Raw genomic sequence first — 22,238 nt, 5'->3', positions numbered from 1 at the left:
TAAAGCGACAAAACCCTTTCCATATCAAACAGAAATCTCTGCATAAAGCAGAGTAGATTAACGATTCCGACTATATCATGAGCATGTGTTTAGGAATCACTGTCGCATAGTAATGATACCAGGTGTTCGCGAAAAGGTCAGCGTATCCTGCTCCACCGGTGTCACCCGACACAAACACATGCAAAGGCAAGTTGATTGTTCACCTGAAAAAAACACGGGAACATATGGTACAACACAAAATACCGAAATCCGAAATCATCCATCATTGTTAAACGGCGTGGTACAGAGGTTGCCATCAGTTTGAATTCCCATGTACAGATCCAGATAGCATTCTGAATATGTTTCCTCGGTTGTTCCTTTGATTTCCAAATTTGGTGGATAGAGGATGTGAAATAGGTCATCTATATATCTGTAACGTAGTTTGAACTTCTTGTCAACGTGTTCTTTCTCTGATTTGATAAAATAGTAAATGATCCCTATCGTATTCAAAGACAAACAGGTCTACTACTTGTCTAAATGTTCATACCGCCAGATTTCACAATCAGGAAGTCCAGCAACTCACATGGTATGGTTTGTGAACATTTCTGATCACCTTACCACTCCTCTGCCCCCCACCCAAAAAAACCCAACAACAAAAAACAAACAAACAACAACAACAAAAAACAAACAAACAAACCCAAAACAACAACAAACAAAAACACAAAACAAACCTCAACAACAACAAAACAAAAACCAAACCAAACAAAAACAACAACAAAACAACAACAAACAAACCAAACAAAAACACAACAAAACCAAACAAACAAAAACAAAACAAAAACAACTACAAACAAACATTGAACAGCAACAAAAAACACACAAAACCAAACAGGAGAAACAAAACCAAAAAAACCCACCAAAACAGGTATCATTTATGCAGGGAGTGATAAACTTCGTATAAATTATATCATCTTTGAGCATGAGGCATTTAGAAGCTGGAGTACTAAGTAAGGATACGATTTAAGGATGAACAACTTCTTTATTGCGATTTTAAAGCGAGACGTCCATCAACTCATCAAAGACCCCATTCAGCCATAAACCTTTTGTTTATATCACTGGCTTCACCCCTTGTTTATGTTACTGACTTCACCGATACACCGATACTACCCTTGTGTGTACATAACAGGCTTCTCCACTCCAGTATTACTACATCTGATACCTACTCTACCGTATAAACACTGCCTCCTACCTGTATACTTGTCAACCATACTCTGTACATCACTTGCTTGATAACTGTTAGAGCCTACACCGAAACGTCGCGTTTAATTCTAATAAAGAAGTTGTTTCATCCATAAATTCTTATCCTTACTTACGTAAGTCATTTCTTCAGTCTTTCCCACACGTATGTGCGGTTTAAACTTTTAATTTCGCCATCTATACAATACATCTAGTGTCTGGTTACTCCAAAGCCGCTTTAGGTGTTATGCAAACACCGCTGGGCACCTGTTGCGCGTAAGTGTAACCAGCTGTAAGGGTAATAGCATTTTTGTGAACGAGAACTGGGCGAGATTGTGATATAGCTGTTCAAAAATTTTGGCGGAAGGAAAACATTATGTGAATGTTTACGGAAATAATCGCAGAACGGGCCCTCTGATCATGCGGGATCATGTCAAGTCCCCGAAAAACTCGACGAAAAGTAGAATTAGATGATGCTGTTGAACTTATTTCAAAGTGTAAGTTGAATGCGCACTCATTACACCGGTTGTCATTTGTCAACAAATATGCAAAATGTCTGCTTATGAAATTGATTAATCTTATCCAGATCTGTCTGGCCATATTTACCAGGCCTCAAGACAGGCATTTTAGATGAGAATGATTCTCCTGGTAGTCTTAACACTAAACTTTCATCAGATCTACACGAGATGATATTTCGGTAGACAATGCATGCCATGTCTTGATTGATGTTATGAGATGATATGACTCATAATCACTGCATGATTACCGAATTCATAGTCAGACTCTTCGTGACTAAATATGAGACTGTGAATTGTTTTTGGTTTATTTGATGACATCATGGTAACACCATTTGTGATATTTACACCCATATTTCATGTAAATGCAGCTAATATTGTGGGAATGATCCGCTGATCATGTTGGATCATCAGAGACCAAATATACACTATGATGGTGTCCTGACGTTGTCTTCAGACATGTGAGACTGCACTATGGACAAAACATATCAATAAACAGTAGTCATGTTTGATGACCAAAAGCATTTTTTACTATGAATCGTATTTTTCAAATTACAGATGTTTATTGCTATAGTATGTAGGCTCGTCTGGTAGAAACGTAGAAAAGTCAACCATGCTTGTCGTAAGAGTCGACTAATGGGATTGGGTGGTCTGGGGTAGAATAGGTCTTCAACAACCCATGCTTGCCGTAAAAGGCGACTATGCTTGTCGTAAAAGGCGACTAATGGGACCGGGTGGTCAGGTTCGCAGACTTGGTTTGAAGCATGTCATCGATCCCAATTGCGTGGATCGATGCTCATGATATCAATCGCTGGATTGTCTGGTCCAGACTCGATTATTTACAGACTGCCGTCATATAGCTGGAATATTGCTTAGTGCAGCGTTAAACAACAAACCAACCAAATAATAATATCCAACCCAAAATTGGCGACAGCAAGAGAAACATGTCAACAAACATGGTCAACTGGATTCAATCAGTAAGGAATGCTACGATCTCATATTATTGATCAGTATATGTATCAAAATCTATGACCCCCTGTTTATACATACACCATTAATCATGATCATAATACACTAAGATACAGTGCCTCCAAATGCCTCGGATATAAATCACAGATTCCATGTTAGTGCTCTTTGCTCATCTTGCAAGCAAGATGGGAAAAAATCATTATTTTGTTAAAAATGGGGATTATTTCAAAGTTTTTGTTTTCAAAGGTAATTTGATGTTGCATCGAATGCAATAATGTAAAACTAAGCAAGAAAGCTCCTCCTTTTTTCATGCTGATGTTAGTGAAAAGGAAATACAAGTCACCTCATCAACATGGACGAACTGCTCAGAAACCAATATTTGGCCCCAAGTCAACAGCAAAATCATATTTTTTTTGGCAAAATGATTTTTCCCCAAATTGTCTGCCAAGAGCACTTTGATATTCTTGACAAATTCCTGCATTGTATTGAAAAGATATGAACTAATACAGTCGACAGTTGTTACTCATGACCATATTCTTCAACCCTTGATTTATCCAATAAATTTGTAATGGCAGTGTTCATGAAAGTGTTCAGAGTGCTATATTTTAAGATGATTACTGCAGGGATTTAGCTAGGATTCCAAATTAGGAGAAAATCGTTATTTTGTTGAAATTGGGATTTTTATGTCTGTTTCTTAAGATATTTTATTCTAATTTGGGAAGTTGTATTGACATTTACTGCAAAAGGTATATCAGGTATGTTGGCAAAATAATTATTGCGATATATTGGGAGCTTAAGTGTTTGACAGTGATTGACAGCTGCAAGTTAGTCCTGTTATCAGTAGAGGACGTAACATGTACGCGAGACAGCTCTCCCGTCTCGCGTACAAGTGACCACCTGAGAGGGGGTCAATCGTATGCGTGACGGCCTGTCAGTGGACCATGGATTTCTGCATGTTGCACAAAAATGTCTCTACAAGTGTTATTTGTGAAAATAATAAAACAAAATTAAGTACAGTTATTGATCATTATACTAGTTATCGAATGACATGAAAAAAATGTCATAAGAAAAATATTAAACGGTCAAAATTGGAGAAAAATGTGCAAAAATCGAGCAAAATGTTCTGTTTTTGACAGCGATTTTGTCCTATGTACATATTTTTCAGAAACTAACGTAGTATTTTCTAAAAGCTTCTAAAAGTTACAAAATATATGAATTATTTCACGCACACCAACGCACACCTGTTTTCCATCGCGTTGAAACATGTGTACTTTCTTCAAAACTGCGCGAACAGTTTCGCGTACAAGTGACTGGTTGACAAGCCGATAAAGGGAGGTAACCGATGCCTGACTAAAATGTTCAATCGGAACATCCGTCTTGTTACACTACACTGGTTATTACAATATCTAGCATCTTCCAGCTACAAAAGTGTTCATTGTGTATCTTAACTTTTGTTTGTAATCCATTATGTTACTTTTATCCAAGATTTTATTCAATTTTGTTTTCATTAATTTTGACGAAATCGTGTGTGAACTGATCAGAAAATCACATCAGCATGATCAGCTCACCATGAACTCGCCTTGAAACGAACATTAGTTGTTAGAGAAACAAAATCTTCAGTCTTCCCATCAGTTTACTGAAATTTCGTTTTAGGTATGATATTGGCCATGACATTAAGTATTTTTGAAACTATATCCCCCATCGATAAGGGAGAAAATGTGTGAACAGCTATATCCGTCTTATTTTACGAGACAAATACACATGTAATCTTAATCTTTGAACTTGAAACATTGTCTGCCCTACAGTACACAAAAATCAATGAATTTATAAATTATCGTGTCTAGTGATGTTTTATCATAAATTTTATTTTTTATTCACCAAATTTGCAAACGGCAAAACAAAGACACAAACTCCTATTACTGCCATGACCATAACACGAGATGTGCAGTAAGCAGTTTGCATGTAAGGGGAAGTAACTGCACGCTATATTGGATAACATTTTTTTTAAAGTACTGTAGCATTTCACTGCCAGGGTTGTTTTCAAGACGCGGAATATTGAAGGATTTAATTGAGGGGAAAATGGAAATATAAACGAAACATGCAGCTGACGTTATCATGATGTGAACCAAGACTATTATTTTTTAAGCCCGAATGACAAAACTTGGAATTTCTTTCTTACACAATATATCGGACCCCAGAAACAATATTGCAATATGGTTTGTTTGAAAACCATATAGCAGTATACTTGTAATACCATGCTGTCCTCGTCAGCTGATAGTAAAAATGCATCTCCTAGGTTAATGTTAAGGTACCGTATCAGGGTTAGAAACTAACAGTTTCCATCAACTAGTCCTTATAATGATAACATATAGCAAAACCCTTAAAAATGGCAAATTTCTACTAGTCCTTATGATACCTTTACCATTGGGCACTTGGCAAGGACTATAGGACTAGTGCCAATTTCTAACGCTGGCCATATTCATGTTGATTCATTGTTCCTTGGTCTCAGTTTGTGATGGTTTGTCTGCAGGCGACTCCAGCACCAAGGTCCGAGGTAACCTTCAGCTTCAGCTGGCTCTGGATACCATCCAAGATGTGGCAGAAACAGAAGGCCTGCAGCCTGCACAGATCACCACACTGCTGGACAAGGCAGCCAGTAGTGTCTTAGGTGAGTCTGTAGGGTCCTTGGTATGTCACAGGGTCCCAGGTGAGTCTGTAGGGTCCTTGGTATGTCACAGGGTCCTAGGTGAGTCTGAAGGGTCCTTGGTATGTCACAGGGTCCTAGGTGAGTCTGTAGGGTCCTTGGTATGTCACAGGGTTCTAGGTGAGTCTGTAGGGTCCTTGGTATGTCACAGGGTCCTAGGTGAGTCTGAAGGGTCCTTGGTATGTCACAGGGTCCTAGGTGAGTCTGTAGGGTCCTTGGTATGTCACAGGGTCCTAGGTGAGTCTGAAGGGTCCTTGGTATGTCACAGGGTCCTAGGTGAGTCAGTAGGGTCCCTGGTGAATCAATAGGGTGCTAGATGAGTCAGCAGGGTCCTTGGTGAGTCAGTAGGGTCCTTGGTGAGTCAGTAGGGTCCCTGGTGAATCAATAGGGTGCTAGATGAGTCAGCAGGGTCCTTGGTGAGTCAGTAGGGTCCTAGGTGAGTCAGTAGGGTCCTAGGTGAGTCAGTAGGGTCCTTGGTGAGTCAGTAGGGTCCCTGGTGAATCAATAGGGTGCTAGATGAGTCAGCAGGGTCCTTGGTGAGTCAGTAGGGTCCTCAGTGAGTCAGTAGTGTCCTAGGTGAGTCAGTAGGGTCCTTGGTGAGTCAGTAGGGTCCTAGGTGAGTCAGTAGTGTGCTAGGTGAGTCAGTAGGGTCCTTGGTGAGTCAGTAGGGTCCTCAGTGAGTCAGTAGGGTCCTTGGTGAGTCAGTAGGGTCCTTGGTGAGTCAGTAGTGTGCTAGGTGAGTCAGTAGGGTCCTTGGTGAGTCAGTAGGGTCCTTGGTGAGTCAGTAGGGTCCTAGGTGAGTCAGTAGGGTCCTAGGTGAGTCAGTAGGGTCCTTGGTGAGTCAGTAGGGTCCTAGGTGAGTCAGTAGGGTCCCTGGTGAATCAATAGGGTGCTAGATGAGTCAGCAGGGTCCTTGGTGAGTCAGTAGGGTCCTAGGTGAGTCAGTAGGGTCCTCAGTGAGTCAGTAGGGTCCCTGGTGAATCAATAGGGTGCTAGGTGAGTCAGTAGGGTCCTCAGTGAGTCAGTAGGGTCCTTGGTGAGTCAGTAGGGTCCTAGGTGAGTCAGTAGGGTCCTAGGTGAGTCAGTAGGGTCCTAGGTGAGTCAGTAGGGTCCTTGGTGAGTCAGTAGGGTCCTCAGTGAGTCAGTAGGGTCCCTCGTGAATCAATCGGGTGCTAGATGAGTCAGCGAGGTCCTAGGTGAGTCAGTAGGGTCCTCAGTGAGTCAGTAGTGTCCTAGGTGAGTCAGTAGGGTCCTTGGTGAGTCAGTAGGGTCCTAGGTGAGTCAGTAGGGTCCTAGGTGAGTCAGTAGGGTCCCTCGTGAATCAATAGGGTGCTAGATGAGTCAGCAGGGTCCTTGGTGAGTCAGTAGGGTCCTAGGTGAGTCAGTAGGGCCCTCAGTGAGTCAGTAGGGTCCCTCGTGAATCAATAGGGTGCTAGATGAGTCAGCAGGGTCCTAGGTGAGTCAGTAGGGTCCTCAGTGAGTCAGTAGTGTCCTAGGTGAGTCAGTAGGGTCCTTGGTGAGTCATTAGTGCCCTGGGTATGTCTGTAGGGTCCATGGTGAGTCAGTAGGGTCCTCAGTGAGTCAGTGAGGTCCTAGGTGAGTCAGTAGGGTCCTCAGTGAGTCAGTAGTGTCCTAGGTGAGTCAGTAGGGTCCTTGGTGAGTCAGTAGGGTCCTAGGTGAGTCAGTAGAGTCTTCAATGAGTCAGTAGTGTCCTCAGTGAGTCAGTAGTGTCCTCAGTGAGTCAGTAGGGTCCTCAGTGAGTCAGTAGGGTCCTCAGTGAGTCAGTAGGGTCCTCGGTGAGTCAGTAGGGTCCCTCGTGAATCAATAGGGTGCTAGATGAGTCAGCAGGGTCCTAGGTGAGTCAGTAGGGTCCTCAGTGAGTCAGTAGTGTCCTAGGTGAGTCAGTAGGGTCCTTGGTGAGTCATTAGTGCCCTGGGTATGTCTGTAGGGTCCATGGTGAGTCAGTAGGGTCCTCAGTGAGTCAGTGAGGTCCTAGGTGAGTCATTAGGGTGCTAGACGAGTCAGGTTGGGTCCTTGGTGAGTCAGTAGAGTCTTCAATGAGTCAGTAGTGTCCTCAGTGAGTCAGTAGTGTCCTCAGTGAGTCAGTAGGGTCCTCAGTGAGTCAGTAGGGTCCTCAGTGAGTCAGTAGGGTCCTCGGTGAGTCAGTAGGTGTCTTAGGTATGTCAATAGGGTCCTATGCAAGTATATAGGGCCCTATGTGGGTCTTTGAGTCAGTCATGGTCTTTGTGACTTAATCAATAGAGACCTAGGTGAGTCAATAGTGCCCTTATCGCACATGCTTAAAATTTTATACCCCATTTCAGTTAATTTCCCTTGCAGGATGTGTTTGTTTGTTGTGCAAATTAATTACGTCCACTCTCAGTTTCTTGCCATAAGGACAATATTTTTTAACTGGTAAAACCCTGAACATTAAACACTTGCAAGAACCAGTATCAGCAATTATCAGAGAGGCATGTACAGTTGCTGATCCACACCTGAATGATTCCTGTTACAGTACAAACGGTGAGCTCTCGGCTGATTCGATGTCTGATCCCGAGAGTGTTTATCCCGGAGAAGGCGGTGGTGAAGGCAGTGTCATGGATGTGCACCAACAAACCCTCCACTACAATACAGGTTTGTTTGTTCACAACACAATGCAATTTGTTTCTACTATACTGGTACATCATTTGGATACAAGGGTCACAGTGGTGACATCCAGGTTGAAAACTCCTCCAAATATATTGCTGGGCCAAGACTAACCTTGGGGGGATGATGATGATGATGATGATGATGATGATGATGATGAAATTAATCAGGGAACAGGATATATAGAATATACATCGATTCCAGTTACAACAAGCTGACAGTAGGTTTGTTTGTTTGTTTGTTTGTTCTTTAATGCTGCACTCAACAATATTCCAGCTATATGATGGTGGTCTGTAAATAATCAAGTCTGGACTAGACAATCCAGTGATTGACGTTATGAGCACTGATCCACACAATTGTGATACGATGACATGCATCAACCAAGACGTGTTTAAATAGATGCTGAGGTAAATTCACAGATTTCTGTGTTCTAACACTTGTGATTTGCCACAGAGTCTGCTGGTGAGATGGGTGCTGCTGATCTACGACCACATGGACACCCACAACAAGCTGCACAACCTGTACGGCATCCTCTTCTACTTCCTGGAGAACCAGACCCTGGTAGGCACAGTTACCTCCCTTCAACAGATCAAGCACAATAAATAGACCAAGACAAATTCGTTTTTTGTTTTCATGCTGAGATAGAATCCATTTTTTAATTAATATTTTTGCTAACCATCTATTCATTGCTATTCAAACATGAATGTTTGAATGAGTTCATTTGGTGAACTTCAACAAAGAAGTACATACATAGTGATTTTATTTTTTTTTTCTTTTCATCTGTAAAATAAAATGTCCTTATTGTCCCCAGCCATGAAGTATGGCCGGGGATATAGGAACAGAGTTTGTCCGTCTGCTTCTCAATGGAGACAAATTTGCTCAATAACTATTGAAGTTAGGTAAGGTTGGTGAAATGGGTTTTAACGTGTGTGTGTTTGTGTGACTGCTTGAACTAGTCCAGCCTGATGCCGATTTATGGTGCTAGCACACTGAGATACAATGCCGCAGTTTAACATGAATACCCCACTCAGACACAGTATACTGACTCCAAGCCGACCAGTCCTTGTTTTAGCTCCTTAATGCCAAGCACCAGACAGGGTAACAACAAGTACCATCTTTAAACGTCTTTTGGTATGACGCGGCTGGGGATCGAACCCCGGACCTTTGCTCTCCGGGCGGACGTTCTACCACTAGACCACAGACGCGGTCAATTGAAGTTAGAGAAATGAACTTTTACACACTGATACTACTGATCACTGTCTCAAATGAGTTCCAAAAGTGGTGTCTTAACTTCATGTTTTGCAGAGTTAAGGCCCTTGCTCCTTGCTTTTGAGCTTTGTTCACATACTGTGTGAAATGGGAACAATGTTTCTCAAAAACTGCATGAAAGTCTCCATGCTCATAAGAGATACTCATGTTTTAGTTAACAGTAAATTCCATATTATTCACTCCTTTATCAACAAACAAAATTTTAGGTGCCTTCGGGCGGGGCATTATGTTAACTGTTTTCTTGTTCTGGACTGTGTAGCCATGGTAACTGTCATCCGAGCTGACCAATGATCTCTTTGAAGCCAGGGATCTCTGATCATGCTGATCAGCAGTTTCTGGTCTTAATTGATATGTTTACATTGTTTACATTTAGTTACTCACAGAATACTTTGGTTTGAGTAACTGTTCAGGGATGTATGAAGACCTGCTGTTTGTCCCCAAGTCTGCAGCAAGCCTAGAAACAGTTCCCAATTTGAATTTATATTTTCCCTTTTCCTTAGAATTTATGAAAATAAGAAAATTAAAAACATCCAATGTCGAACAATATCACAACCTTTTCCCAAGCTGCCTGCCAAGAGCACTTAGTCAGGAGTCCTAAAAAATCCCTGCTGTTAAAGCATTTCACCGTCTCTAAAATGAATGTCTTGATTCAAGACACCAGAATTAATTTGAAGGCATCCAGAACAGTGGTGGAAAGTGAGGGGTTCCCGGGGTCCTTGTTGGCTGCTGTGAATGTTCAGTTTGTAACATCAGTATATGCTGGTTATGGCAATGACTAGCCTAGTCTGCTAGTCTACTACCGCATAATTGTTTCTTGGCATCATTTTCAACGGATGTTTGTGTTTATGTATGGACTATTGCTATAAGTTTGTTTGTTGTTTAACGCCGCACTCAGCAATATTCTAGCTATATGACGGCGGTATGTAAATAATCGAGGCTGGACAAGACAATCCAGTGATTGACATCATGAGCATCGATCCACGCAATTAGGATACGATGACATGCATCAACCAAGTCAGCAAGCCTGACCACCCTATCCCATTAGTCGCCTCTTACGACAAGCATAGTTGCCTTTTATGGCAAGCATGGGTTGCTGAAGACCTATTCTACCCTGGATCTTTAGGGTTGACTATTACTAAGTGAGCGTACCAGAATTTGCTAGACTCGGGTTTCGTTGCTGATGGTTTAGACTAATGTCACCATACATTGTTTGACTGTATGATTGTTACAGTTCCCCTACATCTGCCATCTGCTGTACCAGCTGACGAGGAAAGAGGATGTAAAGATGTTCCGTGTGCGGAGACTCCTCTTTCTGCAGAATAAATATGTAAGATATATAGTTTACATAGCCTTGAAAAGCGCTTGAATTTCAGAATGGTCTTGAAAAGTTCAAGTTGTACTATCATGTGTCAATGTTCCTTGTATTCCAGGGATCTCAACCGTACATCGTAGGTCTACTGTTGCTGTACAAGTTGTACTATCATGTGTCAATGTTTCTTGTATTCCAGGGATCTCAGCCGTACAACATAGGTCTACTGTCGCTGTACAAGTTGTACTATCATGTGTCAATGTTCCTTGTATTCCAGGGATCTCAGCCGTACATCGTGGGTCTACTTTCGCTGTACAAGTTGTACTATCATGTGTCAATGTTCCTTGTATTCCAGGGATCGCAGCCGTACATTGTGGGTCTACTGTCGCTGTACAAGTTGTACTATCCGAACCTGGTGTCGGTCCCTGTTTCAGCAACCAGAAAAGTAAGATTAGCATCTTTATAATTACCAGACGTCACGTCAAGGGTACTTAGTAGGTGCAGGGTTTTGACTTGACCAACAAACCTGGAGGACACCCAATAATTAATTTCAAAGGTCCTGTAAAGTAGTGAAGAGGATTAATATACTTTACTGTAGGATTTGATACTTTATTTACAGGACCTTTATACTTTTGATGAAGAGTGTGGTACAATGAATATATTTTTGCTTCACTGGGGATGCATCCATTCTATACATTTGTGTATTCTGGACACACATTTCTGCATTGTGTAAAACCCTGTGGGTGTATTGTTTCATTCCACTGATTGTAGAAGTGAGATAGTCTTGTGGTTTACAAAATCCTTTGCTTGTCATACCAAAGACGCATATTTGATTTGAATTCTTATTCACTTGTAATCACCATTTCTTGCGAGGACTTTACCATTTGTATTTTTCCTGAAGTATACCTAACTTGAAGAGACAAGTGGGTAACCATGGTAACCATTAAGAACAGATAATATCAATGATACCTGTAATCATGGTAATCAGATGCACCTCCTACAACTCGCCAGCAAGGCGATAGTGTTTTAATTATTGCAACACTACTTAACCCTCAGCAGTAATAGGTGACTGTAGCGCATGTTTAGTAAAGTAATATTTAGGATAAAAAAAGGGTTTACTAGGTTAACACTGCAAATCCTTGGTTTCAGTTTTATAATTTGAATATGGTTGATGATGAGTTTCACGTGAACTTAAAATGTCCATTGTATGCTTATCTAAGAAAGCTATATATATCCCCCAAATCTAGAGAAAAATGTAATTTTGAACAATTCTGTTTTTTTATGATGGATACTAATAATATAATTGTTACAAATTTGTCCAAATTCTGTAAAAGAGCTATTTTGATCCTAATAAATTCTAGTTAGCGTCATATACACTGAACATCCATTACTCACCTTAACATTATGTAACCTATATATGTGGGCCATGGTCTTGTATCCAATAAACTGGATTGAATTTGTCTGAACAGAATGACTTGTAAAACAAGGTACCTAAATCATTGTATACACTTGTACAAAACGGTGAAAAACTGATCTATTTCACCACATGTTGTCTATTGTTGTTTAACGCCACACTCAGCAATATTCCAGCTACATGACGGCGGTCTGTGAATAATTGAGACTGGACCAGACATTCCAGTGATTAATATTATGAGCATCGATCCACGCAATTGGGATATGACAATCATCAACAAAGTCAGCGAGCCTGACCACCTGATCCCATTAGTCGCCTCTTACGACAAGCATAGTAGCCTTTTTCGGCAAGCGTGGGTTGCTGAAGACCTATTCTACCCTGGATCTTCACAGGTCTCATACAATAAAGGATGGTGTTTTGGATGATGTTTTTGTGTTGATTAAGGTGTCCTGAGGTGTAAAAGTTAAACATTGTTGATATTCTCTACGTTACAGATTTTCTTCAAGAGCCATGACCGGAAGTGGGCGGAGGTGATCAAGAGAGTGCAGGAGAAGGCGCTGTCAGAGCAGGGGCTGAGTATCACGGTTCAGGAATCCCAGCTCAGCAAGGCAGGAGCTGGCCCTGGAGGAGGAGCTGCTAAAAGGATCAATACCAGCGCAGTGATGTCGGTAAGATAACATGGCATCTCATTCTGACCTACAGGCAATGACCCAGTCTCCTGTATCTGGTTGTCTAAGGCACAGCTTTCACTTCCACACGTGCATCCCTTAGGTGTGCCAGAAGCCTTTGATCATGGGTTTGAATGGCAGATTTGTCCAGTGGTATTGCCATACTGAGCAGGGTTAAACCAAACTCACTCACTCACTCACTCACTCACTCACTCACTCACTCACTCACTCACTCACACACACACACACTCACTCACTCACTCACTCACTCACTCACTCACTCACTCACTCACTCACTCACTCACTCACTCACTCACTCACGTGACCCGTGAAAATCCGGGGAAGAATAGGTCTTTAGCAACCCATGCTAGTCGTAAGAGGCAACTAACAGGATCGGGTGGTCAGGCACGCTGACTTGGTTGATGCATGTCAACTCCCTCACTCTCTATTTACTAAGGCTGTTACGAATCACTCACGTATTCGGTGAATCAAACCCTATCCCGTCGTGAACTGAACTTTTAATCGTGGTCACTAGAATCGAATATTTACAACAACAAAATTCCAAAGAGTGTTTTGAACTTGAAGTTGGCTGTTATTCATCAAAGCAAACATGCAAAATGGAATATATACAAGCCATACAGCAGTCTGTCGTGTGGGTCATCTTTAACTCCGACTCCGGCTGATTGTTCATAACGCTCATCAGTTATTTGAACCCCAAAGGTAGCGTTGTAGAAGCGATCACTGTATTTGTTTGCAGCCATGGTTATGCAGTTATGCAGTGTGTGCACATACATACCCTGTACCTAAAAATATCCATAAGAACTGTTTGTAGGCATACGTAGATTTCTTCAAACATGTCAAAGACTGCGTTCTTATGTATTAAATTTGACAGTAATGTGGTCACTGGCCATTTAGATTTCTTCAAACATGTCAAAGACTGCGTTCTTATGTATTAAATTTGACAGTAATGTGGTCACTGGCCATTTTCGCATTTGAGCAGATACTAGTACCTGGATAAATACAGTTTATAAATGTATAATATAATAATCAACTGCTGACTTGTTCTATATATTCATATTCGCTACCCTATATTCGTGATCCGTATTGTATCGCTTTATAGTGTATTCGTTGCAGCCTACTATTTACTCATCTATCTTTGACAGAGGTCCAAGCGGAGACGTATAATCACTCCAGCTGTGCATTCGTCATCTCTGGATGACAACAAGCAGAGTGACAACGTCCAGCTCATGATTGACCACATCACTGTGCCCTTCGTCAGGGTGAACTCCTTCAAGGAAATGCTCAACCAAATTGACAGAATTGAGGTAAAAAGCATGAATATTGTGTTCCAATTCCAATGTCAGTGACTGTAAGACAATTTTTAATTTGCATGGCCTTGACTTTTGGTCAAAGAGCTTTGAATAGGCCTTGAATATTTTACTGAAACTCTGAAACATCTTCCTGAGGCAAGGGAGTTAACTGACAATAAAAGTCCAGTTTCCACCCTTGGGTGGAATTTCTGGGCTTGATCGTAGCACCACCAGTGGTAATTATGAATTATGTCCCTTCTAAGCCTCTCCTATGGACCAATCAGATTCCATCTCTTGTATCACTTGCATTTGCTTCAAACAAAATCGCGGCACCCAGTCAAGACGGTCTGATGAATAATCAAGATCTATATTGTGACAAAACAGGTCTTACATCGCAAAGAGCATGAAATCATGTGAGCACCTTGATTACAAACATAAAACATTTGGAAAATATCTGCTGAGGCCAAGTTGGGGGTGCACATCCTTCGCAAATCTTGCAATCGACCGAAATCTGCACAACAGTTTACAAACCAGATTGCGAATTTGTTACGCGATTTTGATTGGACTATGCATAGACTCGTTAGTCCAGCCAAAATGTAACTCCATAATACCAGCCTAGTTCGGCAAGGGTGGAAACAGGACTTTTATAGCCAGTTAATTCACTTGCCTCGGGAAGATGGTCAGCTAGTTGTAGACCTAAAACCAGTGTTAAAATCACCACACATTGAATAGTCAGCACCGGTAACATCCACAAGTCTGAGGACACATAATGTTTAATTGACATTGTACAATACAAAGGTAATTAGTAATTTTCCATAGCATTCTCTCTTCCCCTGAACTCTCTCAGTTGTGAGACAGACCTCTTGTCACTCTACAGTTATATCAACATTCAGTGTTTGCAGGTTTGTGTGTTAGTAACTGTTATTGAGTATTCAGTGCCCAGAACTTTCTCTTGGACGTTTCAAATATTAAAGACCTGTGAAGGTCCAGGGTAGAATAGGTCTTCAACAACCCATGCATGCCGTAAAAGGCGACTATGCTTGTCGTTAGAGGCGACTAACGGGATCGGGTGGTCAGACTCGCTGACTTGGTTGATGCATGTCATCGATCCCAATGACGTGGATCGATGCTCATGATATTAATCACTGGATTGTCTGGTCCAGACTCGATTATTTACAGACCGCCGTCATATAGCTGGAATATTGCTGAGTGCGGCGTTAAACAACAAACCACCCACCCACCTCAAATATTAAAATTTCCAAATGGTGTGGTATTTTTTTTTTTTAAATTTTGGGACGAGAGAAAAAGATTGTTATCAAGAAAAGAATAAGTACTTATTAAAAAAAGTCCAGCAGATTTCTGGGATCCAATCCCTTTCAGAAACGTTTTTTATCCCTTCAGATAGTTGCCATGGTAACACATTCATATTCATGCCTTATTTTACAGTTCCCGAGCCAGATAGCGGCGGCCCTCCAGGACCCGATACTGCAACACGTGGTGGCATACTCAGCCGACCAGATAGTTGCCCTGCGGTTCAGCTACTGGCTGCAGCATACCCTCATTGAAGGTCAGACACACATATTTCTTGTGCAACCTCCAGGACAGAAATATAAGTTTTTGAACTCACAACGATGTTTAGGCATGGCCTTTGGAATTTAAGTATGTCAACATTAAGAAACAAACAAATATATGGCTGTAACAAGTTTTATTTGATGTTTCATCCTTCATTTGTCCATGGGGTTTCTGGATAAATAGAAAGGCAGTAAGAATAAGTGATAATGTGAAATTTAGATAAATATTGGCAAATTATGATGTATTTTTAAAGAAATGTGAATAAGTTTTCTCATTTTTTTTTGTGGTCAAGTCGTTGTGTATTTGTGGTTATTGAAATCATTTAGGTGTTGGGTAACATTACACAGACCTATTCAGGCTTCATCCTGTTCATCGAGGGAAATGTTGGCATCAGCTGTCTGTCACTCATTGTTTATTTTTGAAGGATTTTAGTCCTGTTAATTGTGTATGTTGTGTTATTTTCAGAATTTTTTGATCTGCCGAGAGAGAATCGTGATGAAAAACAGAAGTTTCTTGACCTGCTCATTAATTTCACCGACTTCCTTCAGGTGAGTGGATCCGAGAAGCTAGCTAGTTGCCATTTGCAGAATTGTAAACATTATACAACCAGGTGTCAGATAACTTTTGTAGCCATTGAGTATGTACTCACATAGTCACAAGTATTCATTCACATTGGGTATTGACATGTTTTTGGGGGTATTCCATATATTTTTACTCCCATGTGTCCAGTCAATGGGTATATTTTACCAGTGAGTAGACTTTTAAAAAAAGATCTGCTTGAAATACTGTTTGAGGTGACTTCGAACATGTTGCAGAAATCTCATCAACGATATACATGTCAACAAAAAGCGAGACGTAGCATGTATGTGGTGTGTCTGTATTCAGTCAGTTTATAAAGATCAGAAAAGAAATTCAGGTACTCAAGTTGAAAAGGATACTTTGAGTGTTTAGATACCTTTGGCTTTTTGGATGTTTTCATGTCTAGTTGTACACAAGCAACTCAAAATTAATTGGGTTTGGTGATTTATTGTGTATGTTTTACACCAATGCGCAGGTTATCTGGACCTCTGACAACGCTGTCACTAACAAATTTGTTGAGAACACTACCAACCGCAAGTTGCTATTCAGATTCTATGTCATTCCCTAGTGCTTGTATGTTACCTTGTGATCACTAAAGGCATTATCACAACATACCGTGCTTGCTGACACACTGTCATGTAGCTGAAGTACTGCTCTAAGTAATGTAAAACACAACGCACTCACAAAAAGCAGCCCTCCTTTTCAAAGAACCTCTATCTCCATCAATCACTTGGATAATAGTATTTAGTGCATTCCTCCTTGTCCAACAGCTGGCCAACAGTTAATCCCTAGCGTGTTTGTTTAAGTGGGCATCTCAAAAAGTGTTTGGGATTAATGGGGTTGGCTGTAACAGAAATTAGAGACACAGGTTTTTATCAATTGATATAGAGAATATCACCCGAGTGTCTTTTGATATCCAATATATCAACACGAGTTGATAAAAGTGGAAAAATTCCGAGACTTGCCTAGGACTTTTGCCCTTTTTATCAACGAGTGTTGATATATTGGATATCAAAAGACATGAGGATGAGATTTTATATATCATCCAACATCATTCACAGCTTCAGTAGCAGAGCCATTAGTGATGTGATTTGATTGTGACGTCATGGTAACCAGTGATGTCACAATGGTCTGCAAAGCATTGTGATGTAATTTCATTGCAGCGATATCTACAGTGTAGATATCGCTTGATCTCATCCAAGCGATATCTCCTGTGGGAGCCAGTTTTGGATGATAAATCTGATTCTACCATGAATTTGGAAATTACTTGATTCTGATTGGTCTATCAGAGGATATTAAATCACAATAAACCCACTCAGATTGAAACAGCTGGCTTGACGGCCGCATCACCGCAGAAGCTATTATTCATAGAATAGCATGTTTTTCAGTCATTGAAGGCATATTTAAAAAATTATATCTACAATTACAGGTTACAAAATTCAAATTTACCGTTTCAAAGGATGAGTGGCAATACATTTCATGCCAAAAATCAATGTAGAAATCTTCAAAGAGAATGTATTTTAAGTTTTGGGCGACAACAGAGTGCTTGGAATTTGGCATTTCTCGTTATACAACTGTGACATCATATCTTTTGCGTCCCAATGAACGATATGACGTTTTAATGGTCACGTGCGGTGTAGAACGAAAACTTAGTTTTCTTTAGGCGTGCCCACCTCATGTTAGCTGACCAAGTAGCTGTGCTTGCCCGTTAAATGCTTTCGGTTCTTAACACAGATAGCCCCAGTAACTCGTGTGTGTTATGTTTACAGGAGGGTATCCCGGTGGTGGACATGTTTCTGCAGAGATTCCTGCTGACGTGGAACGGCTCAGACTACAGGCAGCATATACTCAGACTCATCTCCAGATGTCGGATATACCCCTATGGTGGTATGTGTCAGAAAGTCCTATGTTGTGGGTGGGGATATAACTGACAGCATAATATCTATCCACTGCGGATTCTTGATCTTTTACCATTTATTATGCATATATATAGAGAATCTCCCCCGAGTGTCTTTTGATATCAAATATAGCAACACGAGTTGATAAAAGTTGAAAAACTCCGAGGTTTGCCAAGGGTGAGATTTTATTTATCATCCAACATCATTCTTCCAACTTTTTCAGTTTGTAGACAGTAATAAACAGTGTCTTAAGTGTTTCTGTATGCAAGTTAATTGAAAGTATTTGGGTTTCGAATGTTTTTTTGGGGTATTTTATGCAAATATGCTGCTTATCTGTAGCTCGGAGACATGCATGCTTTCTACTCGCTCCCAGATCAGAATTGTTATCTGCTTTATCATGGTGATTGTGACAGCTTTAAGATGATTCAAGCTTCATTTCCTGTTTCAGTGTTAAATGACTATATCTTAGAACCTCTGAGAAAACTCTACTTCAGCTCAACAGTCTACTTCAAGGTGGGTATCATTGTGTTACCATGGTGACACCTGTCCATATTTCGACCATATTTTCTAGTGGTCCTCAAGTTATCTCCCTTGCATTCCACACACTAAAGTACTCATGGAAATGAAAATAAACCTGTTTTTTCGACCGTAGATCTTAAATAAATGCAGTTAATATACAAAATATGTAAATATTCAAACAACTAAATTAGTACTTATTGGGCCGTGGCACAAATACAGCGTATCAAATGTTTTTATGCCTTTTTACACGTAAAAGTGTGTAAAAATGTGAATAAAACCGACTATTGTGAAACAGGGCATAACCAGGTGTAAGTAGATCAAGGTGACCTATGACACCTTGACAACAGGTGAGAACAGGTGCATAATGCCTATAGTCTGTTTCTGCTATGTCAATTGGACTTAGTTTTATTTTTGAATGTTGAAAGTGCCGACAAATTACCTCCTGTAAAGTACATTTTGTATTGTTCACTGAGATCAAACTAGCAAATCCAGACTAGTACTTTTCGAGTTGTTTTGTTATTTCGTATTTACAGCTACGTAACAATTTGTGTCGATTTTTAAATTGAGAAAAACAGGTTTTTTTCATTTCCGTGAGTACTTTATTACTTCTAGTTTCCTTACACACTTGAGGTTGGATACCATGTTGTGTCTGTGTGTAGATTCCATGAGATTGTGATGTAATTGTGTCATGTAGTGGGGCAGTGTTGGGATACGTTTGCGAGACAGATGGCGTGTTACAGAGGGCTGATCCAGTTGTCTCTGTCTGTATGGTGTTGGAAGATGGATCTGTTGATTGCAATGTAGGCCTATATATAAATTTAATAAATGTACAGATTATTCTTACAAAGTGGAAGGGGATATTGAAATGGGTGCTGTCTGTTCGTTCGTCATGTTTCGTTTCCGGAGCAGAACTAAAAAACCATGAGAGATTATTAACCAAACTTGGTACATAGATAGGACTTTTTGTGAACTAGTGCCTTTTGATAGTGCACAGACTTGAAAAATCAATGAATTTGACAGTCCGACCTTGAAATGGTCCCTAATTTGAATTTGCCTTCAACAGGTCTTAACATTCGATGAATTGCCATGGTTACCCTGCTGTTATATGAATATGTTGCAATACCTTTTTCGCTAACAAAAACTTGATTGATAAATATTGAAATTCTGGTGTGTCAATGTGAATATTTAAATGCAATATTTAGAAATATGGCTATTCTGAAGTAAAAAATTTAACTAACTTAAAATTAAATTAAACTTACAAATCTGTTTGAAAGCATGCCCAGGCCTTAGCCTTAAAACTGGTGTCCTTGCCTTGTAAAGGCCTTGACTGTGATAGCGTGTATTTCGTTGGGAGACCCATGATGGTGTAGTGTGTCCGTGTTGTCTGTTCTCTAGTGCCAAGTGATACTCACCCTGGTGGAGATGATCAAGAATTATACAGCATTTGAGTGGCCGCGCTACAAGGATCTGATGGAGAATGAGTCATCTGTCAAGGGCCCTACATCTTCGTGGTATGTTGTACATCAGTGGGCACGCCCAGGGAACCCTGTCCCACTATCTCATGCTTGTTGTTGGATACATTGATAGGCGTTGAGGTCACCAGCTTGTGACTTGGCAGATCATACGTGGTTCATTGCTCAGGCTTTCAGTCACTGGTTGGCCTGGTCCAGACTTGCTGATTGACAAGCCGCATTGGTAGAACTTAAGTACCGTATTCGACATAATAAGCGCCCCGCTCTAATAAGCGCCCATGGCGATATTTGCTAATATATTGGCTAATGAACAATCCCAATCAGCACCACTTCCGATTTATCAATGTACACAAGACTTATTTATTCGTGTATAATACGCACTCGTGTGTTATACCACCCTTAATTATGGGCAATTAAATTCTTGAAAAATATATCTGTCGTATGTAAACATTTCAGGCTGTTAGCATAAATCGTGAAATTTACGATCTTTCAACTCAAAATAATATTCTAATAAGCGCCCCTTATTTCTAATTTTGAGAGCGCCCTGGGCGCTTATTACGTTGAATACAGTATTGATGCCCGCAGTGTAAAACAACAATCACTCACAGGGATTGGTTTCTCTATATCCAAGCTGCACCAGTGCAGGTTAAACATTGCTAGTGCAGGTAACTTTTATTGCCAGGTTGCACCCAGTGCAGGTAACATTTCCCACCACAAGTGAATGGCAGCAGTTATATTTGATAACAGTGGCTAAAATGAATTCCTTTAAAACTGCCTGTAATCTTTTTGAGTCCAGGAAATAAAAGTTCATGAAAATCGTGAAATACACAGGTGGTCAGAATGCAATTAACTAACAGAACTCATTCTTCACAAATACCACTTGAACAGTCACTATGAGGTTACAATCACAACAAACAGATGCTTTGAAACTTCTGTTTAAGTTTGTTGACTGGATATCAACATGGGAAAAGCCATATACAGATTTCCCAATGATAAAATACTGGAGCACATTCTATGTTTTTGTTTTGAATTTTTTTAATATTCAAAATTACTGAAAATACAGTGTTTTAATTTATGATAACATGGTGCAGCCAGTATTTTGGTGGGGCAACATGCCTAATTCTCTTGGTTGCACCTGGTGCAGGTGGTAAAACAGAATGAAATCGAACTGACTCACTCGATCAGACTTGTTGTATTTCATTGTCTAGGTGGGGGCTGTCGGGTAGCCTAGTGGTTAAAGAGTTCGCTCGTCAGGCCGAAGACCCGGGTTCGATTCCCGACATGGGTACAATGTGTGAAGCCCATTTCTGGTGTCCCCCGCTGTGATATTGCTTGAATATTGCTAAAAGCGGCGTAAAACCATACTCACTCACTCACTCATTGGCTAGGTTAGCAGGTCCACTGTGCTTTTATGTGCTTGTTCATTTCCACTCACTGCATCTGGCATCCTGCTTCTTCCCACACTCTTCTTCCCTGTACATGTGGGGACCAGGGTTGGAATACGTCCACAGCTTGTCGTAAGAGGCGGCTAACTTGACCTGTGTGGTGAGGTTAGTGATCTGGTTGACAGCTGGAACACTTCTACAGTCTGGACTTTAGCCACAAGTTTGAAGCTCGAGTTATCTTTGGTCCAGTAAAATTAGCTAAATGATAGTTCACACATCAACACGAAAATCTCCTGAAAGTGGTGCTGAGAGCAATTTCCAGGGTTGGTAGATTCAACACTCTTCTTCAGGACCCAAGAAGATCCTGGGTAGAATAGATCTTCGGCAACCCATGCTTGCCGTAACAGGCGACTATGCTTGTCGTAAGAGGCGACTAACAGGATCAGGTGGTCAGGCTCACTGACTTGGTTGATGCATGTCATCATATCCCAATTGTGTGGAACGATGCTCATGATATTAATCACTGGATTGTCTGGCCCAGACTCGATTATTTACAGACCGCTGGCGTATAGCTGGAACATTAGCTGAGTATGGCGTTAAACAATAAACCAACCAACCAACCAACTTCTTCTTCAGCATGTCAATCTTCCAAGAGCATGGAGGGAAGTTCCGTCCTCTCCAAACCCTCCAGGACCTGATCTACTTCACGGACAGCCTAGCCACGCTGGGGCTGCAGCTGGAGGAGGACAACACCCTGCTGGCCAACTGCGTCCTCGACTATGTGCAGCTGGTGA

The 22,238-nt window shown here is 40.9% G+C and overlaps 1 protein-coding gene across 1 annotated transcript in view; it reads left to right on the top strand.

Annotated features, from left to right (window-relative positions):
- Positions 1–1,554: 1,554 nt before the first annotated feature.
- LOC139447422 (centromere protein I-like) overlaps positions 1,555–22,238 on the top strand; it is a 41,905-nt gene continuing 21,221 nt past the window's right edge. The window contains exons 1-14 of the mRNA XM_071228760.1: positions 1,555–1,712; positions 5,230–5,367; positions 7,919–8,037; positions 8,503–8,610; positions 10,550–10,645; positions 10,983–11,072; positions 12,536–12,709; positions 13,873–14,034; positions 15,466–15,586; positions 16,057–16,139; positions 17,940–18,057; positions 18,517–18,581; positions 19,983–20,098; positions 22,081–22,234. Of these exons, the coding sequence (XP_071084861.1) occupies positions 1,646–1,712; positions 5,230–5,367; positions 7,919–8,037; positions 8,503–8,610; positions 10,550–10,645; positions 10,983–11,072; positions 12,536–12,709; positions 13,873–14,034; positions 15,466–15,586; positions 16,057–16,139; positions 17,940–18,057; positions 18,517–18,581; positions 19,983–20,098; positions 22,081–22,234 (1,611 nt within the window). The 5' untranslated portion in view covers positions 1,555–1,645. The remainder of the gene's footprint in view (positions 1,713–5,229; positions 5,368–7,918; positions 8,038–8,502; positions 8,611–10,549; positions 10,646–10,982; positions 11,073–12,535; positions 12,710–13,872; positions 14,035–15,465; positions 15,587–16,056; positions 16,140–17,939; positions 18,058–18,516; positions 18,582–19,982; positions 20,099–22,080; positions 22,235–22,238) is intronic.

The sequence above is a fragment of the Haliotis cracherodii genome, unplaced genomic scaffold, assembly GCF_022045235.1.
Source record: "Haliotis cracherodii isolate W230 unplaced genomic scaffold, xgHalCrac1.p SCAF_7, whole genome shotgun sequence".
Classification (NCBI taxonomy): domain Eukaryota; kingdom Metazoa; phylum Mollusca; class Gastropoda; order Lepetellida; family Haliotidae; genus Haliotis; species Haliotis cracherodii.
This window is presented reverse-complemented; position numbering and strand designations above follow the sequence as displayed.